Raw genomic sequence first — 9,172 nt, forward strand, 5'->3', positions numbered from 1 at the left:
TTCGAAAATAAATACTTAGAAGTATTTAAAATCTAAAATACGTGTGAAAAATGTGCAGAAATCGGTAATTAACAGTACAGAGTAAGAGTTGTGACGTACAAAAATGGCGTTTTTGTACGTTGCACTTATACAGATGTGTGACAGATGGTCCAATTTCGCATACTTCCTAACAAGATAATGAAGAAAAGCAAATTACATTCATTGAAGCTCGTATTTCCATCGTAATTTTAATAAAATTACAATAAAATTTTGCATTCGATGCCATTTGAATCGAACAGAAATACATTTCAATTGACGGAATCTATTGAAATCTTTACATAAAGAATAAATAATCCAATAAGCATTATCTAAGATTTATTTTTGCAATAAAAAATATTTTAAAAATTTTCAACTTTAAAAATTAAAGTTTTAAAATAGTTATTAGCCTTATTTATTTAAAAATTAAACTATAATTAAATTAGATGTTGATCTTTATGCAATATATTTAATATTTCAGACTTTTAGCTTTTAGGACAATAACCTGTTTTTTTTTTTTTTGTTTTTTTTTAAATATTTTCTGGAATTGTTTATTTTGAAACAAGATACGCGCATTATAATCAATTCACCTTTAAACTTAATCAATATTAATAGGAGTTAACCTTAGTTTCAAAGGATGTGACAAAAATATTCAATTAGTGACATGCAATTTATTTTGTAAATTGTAGAGAGAAAACATCTTAAAAATTTATATTTTCATTAAAACTGTTAAAAATTCAAAATATGAAATTAATATAATATTAAGACTTCCTTCTAAAGACTTTTTCTTCTATATTATAATAGTAATATTGTGATTGCAAGTCTGAATATTAAAAAAACTCTACAGTATATCTGTTATTAATGAAAATCAAAAAATTCCAAACATATTTGGTTTTCTTTGAGCATAATAATAATAAACGACACTGAAGAAAGCCACACTATTGAACACATGTTAAGTTTCTATACGTGGACACATGCACCAATAACACAAAAGCTTAATGTTTCACTTGTTTGGGTAGCTATGCATAGCACTTGGCATCGGTATCAGCTGAGCGTGACGTTTGCAGCATAAAAATAATAATAATATATATTACTATATTAATAATAATAATAATTCTTTCATTCTAATAAAATATTACTTATTAGAAAGTAAATATAAACTATAACTAACAAAAACGTTATTAAATATTAATCCTTGTTATTATATTGATTATATTTATATTTTTAAATTAAAACTTGAATAACTTATAAAAATCTAAAAAAAAATTATCCAATATTTAACGATATTAACTTTATTATTGAATTTTTGGATTATTTGTTCTTTCTCACACGCACTTTATATTTATTAAGCTTATATGCGAGCTTCTAATTTTCAACTATTGTTCTATTTTTAAATTTAAAAAAAGATATTATTTTAATTAATTATTTTATGCGAAAATACATTGAATATATTTATTTATAAGTCCAAATTAAACTATAACTAAACTACATTAACCGTTATAATTCTATTATCGCTAGAGACTAACAAAATTATTGATTCTGGAGCGATAAATCATTATAACTAAGAGAAGTTTATATTTAAGAGCTGTATAAATTAAGCGTGATAAATTGTAATTATGTATCCTGTATTAGAATTTATATTTAATTTAAATATCCGATATACAAACTCGTAATGCCTTCGATTTTCTAGAAGGATCGAATCATTAAGGATAATTCAATAAGTTTCTGCTTGATTTATATTTTTACAAATTTTTTCAAAATATTTTAGATTTAAATAACAATTAAAAATAAAGCTAAATCTTAATTAAAATTTTATTATAAAGTAGATAATATACGTCGATATTTAATTATAAATTCTGAATATTTAGATTTTATTTTGTATTTTATCGCATCTATTGATAGGAAGAGCTAGGATGAAAAAAATTTTATTCACGAATATAATAACTATATTCAGGATAATCTTTGGCACTTTCATTTGTAGAATGTTTCTTTATCAATTTATTCATAAACATTTTAATATGATTATGAATATTTGTACAAGATATTCATGAGACAGACTTTAGAGATGCAGTTGATCCTGCTCAAAATATGGTCCCCATCCTAAAGGTATTCTCACACGCAAGTCTGTCAAGGCTGTCAAATTTGCAACGTGTCCTCTATTAAACACACTTCATAAATGTCCACACAACCAAAAATCTCAGATTAAAATTCTGCGTATTTCATTTGTTCAAAAAAAAAAAAAAAAAAAAAAAAAAATGGCAAAGGGTCCAGCTCTACTCCTGGACCCCATACAAACTCTCGACGACCCTAGGAACCTATTCTGAGTTGTATCGTTAAGCTAACGAATGCGACAGAAACCAGTTTCTATCAGGACCACGTGATTAACGTTTAGTCAACTATGGCGATAAGTATACTTTTCTTATCGGTCACTCTAGAGCTGTCGTTAGGAACGTAATTACGTAACGAAAGTAAAAAGAATATGGCAGCTTTAAATGCAACACACATTACTTTGCGAGCAATTAGAAAGAAAGAATATTAACATTGGACATCATTAATCTCAGTTTCTGGTTCGAGATAATGTTTTCAGTTAGATGATACAATTTTAAAGGACCCTGTCGTCTTCCGAAGCCATTACTGTAGTATTTATGTAATGAATTACAAGATAAGTTAGAGCAGAAAGTGTTATAAGAAAAATGCTCTATCCGTAGAAATAAAAGTAACTTTTATAATGTCAATTAAATATTTATGAATAACTGATTTATTGTTAAAATTTAAATGGAAAATAAATAGCTACATTGTAACCACGAAGGTCCGAAGAAAATTTTCCTGAGGGCAAAGCTTGGAGACAAATAATTACATCAATAAATTTTAATTTAATTTTTGGGGTTTTTTCACGAGTAGATTATAAAATACAATATTGTATCAATACAAAAAGATGATTTGTCTGAGACAGACAAAATATCCCATAAAGTCGAGGATGTAAGGTTACACATCCTAATCACTTTTACGATTATAATTTATAGAATACAGTAGAGCGTCGATAAGTGGAGTGGCCGGAAAGTGGAACGATTTTCAGTCGGACTGTGTCGTGCTGAATCGAATGTTTTTGATACTAAATTTACTTCTAAAGTATAATTTTCATGTTTTTTATATTCTTCAATATATTTATTTTGTTTGTACAAAATGAAGAAATAATTTTTAACGATACGATAGCCTCGATGATTATTATAAAAATTTTCGTTAGACTTAAAATCGACGAAAATTCAACACAAAGCGACACGCAACGGAGAAAAATTCAACAGGAAGCGATACGTAACGGAGAAAAATTTGAACATCGGACAGGTTAATGTATTTTTTCGTACAAAGTCGGAAACTGGAACAAATCATTAACTGGAAGGACCCCAGTCCCCAATTGGTTCCACTTATCGACGCTCTACTGTATTTCACTGGATCCAAGGGTGCAAGTATCCCGTTTGCTCTCCTCTGCGGCGCCCATGTTATGAACACTATTTTAAAAATATACAATAGAGAGTCGAAAATCGGCACCCTGGTAATCGGAATCGCCCGATAATCGGCACGATTTTCAGTCGGACTGTGTCGTGCTGAATCGAACGTTTTTGATAATTATACTTTAGAAGTAAATTTAGTTTCATGTTTTTATATTCTTCAATATATTTATTTTGTTTGTACAAAATGAAGAAATAATTTTTAACGATACGATAGCCTCGATTATTATTATAAAAATTTTCGTTAGGCTTAAAATCGACGAAAATTCAACACAAAGCGACACGCAACGGAGAAAAATTCAACAGGAAGCGATACGTAACGGAGAAAAATTTGAACATCGGACAGGTTAATGTATTTTTTCGTACAAAGTCGGAAACTGGAACAAATCATTAACTGGAAGGACCCCAGTCCCCAATTGGTTCCACTTATCGACGCTCTACTGTATTTCACTGGATCCAAGGGTGCAAGTATCCCGTTTGCTCTCCTCTGCGGCGCCCATGTTATGAACACTATTTTAAAAATATACAATAGAGAGTCGAAAATCGGCACCCTGGTAATCGGAATCGCCCGATAATCGGCACGATTTTCAGTCGGACTGTGTCGTGCTGAATCGAACGTTTTTGATACTAAATTTACTTCTAGAAGTATAATTTAGTTTCATGTTTTTATATTCTTCAATATATTTATTTTGTTTGTACAAAATGCAGAAATAATTTTTAACGATACGATAGCCTCGATTATTATTATAAAAATTTTCGTTAGGCTTAAAATCGACGAAAATTCAACACGAAGCGACACGCAACGGAGAAAAATTCAACAGGAAACGATACGTAACGGAGAAAAATTTGAACATCGGACAGGTTAATGTATTTTTTCGTACAAAGTCGGAAACTGGAACAAATCATTAACTGGAAGGACCCCAGTCCCCAATTGGTTCCACTTATCGACGCTCTACTGTATTTCACTGGATCCAAGGGTGCAAGTATCCCGTTTGCTCTCCTCTGCGGCGCCCATGTTATGAACACTATTTTAAAAATATACAATAGAGAGTCGAAAATCGGCACCCTGGTAATCGGAATCGCCCGATAATCGGCACGATTTTCAGTCGGACTGTGTCGTGCTGAATCGAACGTTTTTGATAATTATACTTTAGAAGTAAATTTAGTTTCATGTTTTTATATTCTTCAATATATTTATTTTGTTTGTACAAAATGAAGAAATAATTTTTAACGATACGATAGCCTCGATTATTATTATAAAAATTTTCGTTAGGCTTAAAATCGACGAAAATTCAACGCGAAGCGACACGCAACGGAGAAAAATTCAACAGGAAGCGACACGCAACGAAGAAAAATTTGAACATCGGACAGGTTAATATATTTTTTCGTACATAGACCGTAATCGGAACAAATCCTTAATCTGAAGAACCCCAGTCCCCAATTGATGCCGATTTTCGACTCTCTACTGTATTATGTTCATTTATATATGTATAAATTAAAATGACAGCTTTGAGTATAAATACAGTATATAAAAGTTGTGTGTATTCTTTCATGACAATTTTCACACAATTCGATTAACATTAGTACACAACAGTGCTAAAAGAATGCGCTTCGCTTCGAAAACTGCGAGTTTTAGTCACGTGACAAAGACATAATGTTAAGTAAATTGTGATTGGTTAAAAGGTGACAGCTATCGACAGCGTGAAACCCAATTACCCGGAGCGAAATCTACTTACTTAATGCAGAGCAGAGAATATCGATTTGTCTAAGGTTCGTTAACTGTCTTTCGAATGTCTTGTCTATTGCTTTTGTTGAGTTATCGGAAGAGCTTAGATTAGACCCCCTGGTTGCAACTGAGGTACGATAAAAGGGCTCAGTTACAGAATCTTACCGAGATAAATCATACCATTCTAGCTTCCTATGAAAGAAAAAATATACAGGATGTTCATTTTAGCATTTATCCAGGCGCAAAAGAATCTTTCCATTATAGCACGAGTGTATGGTGTATGCATAGTCTATGTTAGATTACTTCCACCGCGATGTTTACAATAAAATAAATTTATTCGTGCGGTGAAATCGGCATGGTGTGTCATCATAGGATTTATGAAGATTGCATTTTTAATTTTTTTCGGTTCTTATGTTTAAAAAATTTACATACTTCCGCACGATTTAAACGTGTATCTTTTCGAATGAATTAATTTAGTTTGGTGTAAACTTCGCAGAGAAACTATGAAACCAAGGCACCATAAACTATGTATATACTCGTGCAATATTGGTATTTATCCAGGTGCAAGAGAAAGACCTCTTGCACCTGGATAAATGTTAAAGTGAACACCCTGTATATTCTTCCTTTGTTAGGAATTTATCCAGTAGGATTTTGTTCGGTAGGATTCTGTCCATTAGTACTTTGTCTGGTAGGATTCTGCGAAAATCGCCGATAAAAGTGTTGATCATCTCAGAATTTCTGGCCATCATGGAGCATGTCACAGACTTTTTGGGATTAGTTTCTTCGAAGAGTGGTCAAGAATAAATGTATGATTGCGAATCTATCCAGACTAATTTTAGGCAAGTGCATCGAAATATGTTGTAAAACATAAAGGTTTTCCTTGGCTCAAATGAAATAATTACGACGTTCACTATTTCACTGAAGGGAAAATGTCCCTCCACAGAATTTTTCATGGTTACGACGCATCCACCTCTATTCTGGCAAGGAAGGTCAATGCAAAAGTCAGTAAGAGGTTTCTCTCTCCATCCCAAGTAACTGCTTGTTGTGGCTGATCTTATATGGATAACAATACACCAACTTTCTCAATATCTTCCACACTGTGTCATAGAATATAACTGAACTTTTGTGACATTATTCACTGACGGGACTGTAACATTATTCACTGCCTGCATCAACAGCTGTGGTAACACCTTCAACGACTTGTGAAGTGACAGGTTTGTACGTACCCTTGACCAAGCTAAACTCTCAGATTGTGCTTGGGAGTTTCCTCGAATCGAGTGATCATTATCCTGAGGCTGAGTAGGCCGATCCACCACTTTTTCCCTACTAAAAATCAATACTAAAATGTAAATTAGAAACAAGCGTAAACAATATATTTATTTACGATTTCTGTAAAACCGTGTTGTATTATTCTTCGAAGTATCAAACACAAATTCGTGTTAATAACAACCACTTGGCTTTTTTCCACCTTTATTTAGTTGATACGGTACACGTTTCGGGCCTTATGCCCCTCATCAGTCAACTAAAATAATATAAAATAATGTATACAGCGTTTTTACCGACAAGTTATATAAACATTTAAACGTATATAACATTCCCCCAGTATGGCACTTGTACACGGTAAGTTTGGACATTACAAACTCGAGAATAAAAGTTATAAAATTCTTGTACATCTATTTTGAGTTAAAAAGTACAACTATTTAATATAACAATAAATTTAAATTAACTATGAATGAAACTGGGACAAATTCTTACTTTGTTGTTCTCTTGTACTTCTTAGTAGAGATGGTTAATACACAGTACATTTTCAAAGGTCGTTCAAGCACTTTTGGCTCGTTTATGTTGAAACAGAATCCAGAAAATTTGTTTAAAGACAAATTTGTAGACAAACTTTGGGTATAAGTTTTAGTCTGAACTTTCCCGTTTGAACGTTGTTTAGGTCGTGTGACATTTAAAATTTGCATAACTACATGTAGGGGGTTGAAACAAAGTAAGCCCCCTAGTGGTATTTTTGGTAAAATATTAAGATTTATTGTATTTTTAACTAAATATTAAAATTTATAATATATTTAACCAGTTTTTGTTAATATTTATACTTGTATTTTTATTTATACAATTTTCTGAGTTAATTATAGCAAAACTTTCTTTAAACTTTCTATTATATATGTCTTTTTCTTTGTACAGAATTTTGGTGTTGTCCTTATCAATATTACAATTATTTATTAAGCAGTGGTCGTGGAAAACGGATTGCATCCTTTGGTGCTTCATATCAGCTATATGTTCTTTTATTCGTATTTTTAATTTCCGTTTTGTTTCTCCAATGTAGGTATGTGGGTCTTTGCAAGTACATGGTATTTTATAAACGACGTTTTTGGATTCTTCGATGTTTTCATCAGGTTGTTTTTTTCCTTTATTTATTATTCGTGATTGCAATTTTTGATATTTTGGTGCCAACTTTTATTTTTCTCATTTCTTTGTTTATTTCTTCATACAGTCCTTTTATGTATGGGAAACTTTTGTATTTTATATCTTGGTTTTTTATTTCCTGGATTTGTTTTTCATAGGTTGATTTTTCTATTTGTGTTTCCCATGTATTTATCAATCTAATTGGGTATCCGTCTAGTATGAACTTTTTCTTTAAATTATTTAGATGCTTTTGAACATTTTCAGGTTTACTAGTTCTACTTTTAATTTTTTTGTATTCCATGATGAAGACGTTTTGTTTTATATACAGTGGTATTTGGGAGCTGTAGTTTATAGTTTTTGTTATGGCACAAGGTTTCTTAAAGGGTTCAAATTCTAAGTTATTTATATTCCTTTTGATTGTAATATCCAAGTAATTTATATTATTGTGTATACTATCTTCTTCTTCGATTTTGAACTTAATATTATTGTGTATATTGTTTATGAGCGTATTTATCTTATCTATTGTAATAATTGAAGTATCATATATAATTATTATGTCGTCTACGTAGCGTTTATAAAAGTTTATTCCATGTATGTTGTTTATCTTCTCATCAATGTCTATCATTACTATTTCTGCAAGCTTTGGACCGATAACTGAACCCATACTTATGCCTTCTTCTTGTGTGTAGTAATTGCCTTCATATTCGAAATAGTTGCTTTTATAAGCGAATTCTATTAAGTTTATTATTTCCGGTTCTACGTTGAGTTTTATTAATTTTGGTTCTATTATGTCCCATGTCATGGACGGATACATATCAGTAATATCTAGGCTGGCGATTTTCATATTTCTTTCTATTTTTAGTTTTTTGATATCATGAAGAAGTTCGTCGGTATTCATTATTGTGAAAGTAGAGTTTTGGAATTGTTTCAGTTGTTCTTTTAGAAATTTTTCTAAATTATACAAGGATGAGTTCTTGAAGTCTATTATCGGCCGTACTTTATCACCTGGTTTGTGGGTTTTCAAATATATATTTATTTTTGGTGTACGATCATTATTATCATTTAGGATGAATTCTTTCTCTTGTTTGGTTAGTTTATTTAATTTTTGTAATTTAGTAATTCTATTTTTTAGTTCTTTTTGTATAACTTCTTTCGGGTCAATTGGGAGTAGTCTAAATTTTTCACTTTCCACTAGATCATATTTTTTCTTTTTTATCCAGTCTGAATATACTATTATAAGTTGCTTGGATTTATCTGCTTTAAGTATATCTAAGTTATTATCTAACAAAAACTTTTTTACTTGACTAATTTTATTATTATATGTGTAGTAATATTTATCTTTTATTACTTTCCTTCCTTTTTTTTGTTATATATTTCTTTATCTTGTTGCTAATATTCATTTTCATAAACTGAGACTCTGTGTCTTGGAGGGTGTTGCATATTTTGTCTAAGTTTGGTATAATTGTTAAAGCTTCCCACTTATTTGGGCCGCTGTAATCTAATCCTTTTCGTAAGACAT

The 9,172-nt window shown here is 30.7% G+C and overlaps 1 protein-coding gene across 1 annotated transcript; it reads right to left on the reverse strand.

Annotated features, from left to right (window-relative positions):
- Positions 1–7,657: 7,657 nt before the first annotated feature.
- LOC136982547 (uncharacterized) lies at positions 7,658–8,551 on the reverse strand. Its single transcript, XM_067279048.1, has one exon. It carries the CDS (start codon positions 8,549–8,551, stop codon positions 7,658–7,660), a length of 894 nt encoding a protein of 297 aa, XP_067135149.1.
- Positions 8,552–9,172: the final 621 nt, after the last annotated feature.

The sequence above is a fragment of the Centruroides vittatus genome, unplaced genomic scaffold, assembly GCF_030686945.1.
Source record: "Centruroides vittatus isolate TY-2023 unplaced genomic scaffold, ASM3068694v2 contig_1168, whole genome shotgun sequence".
Classification (NCBI taxonomy): Eukaryota; Metazoa; Arthropoda; class Arachnida; order Scorpiones; family Buthidae; genus Centruroides; species Centruroides vittatus.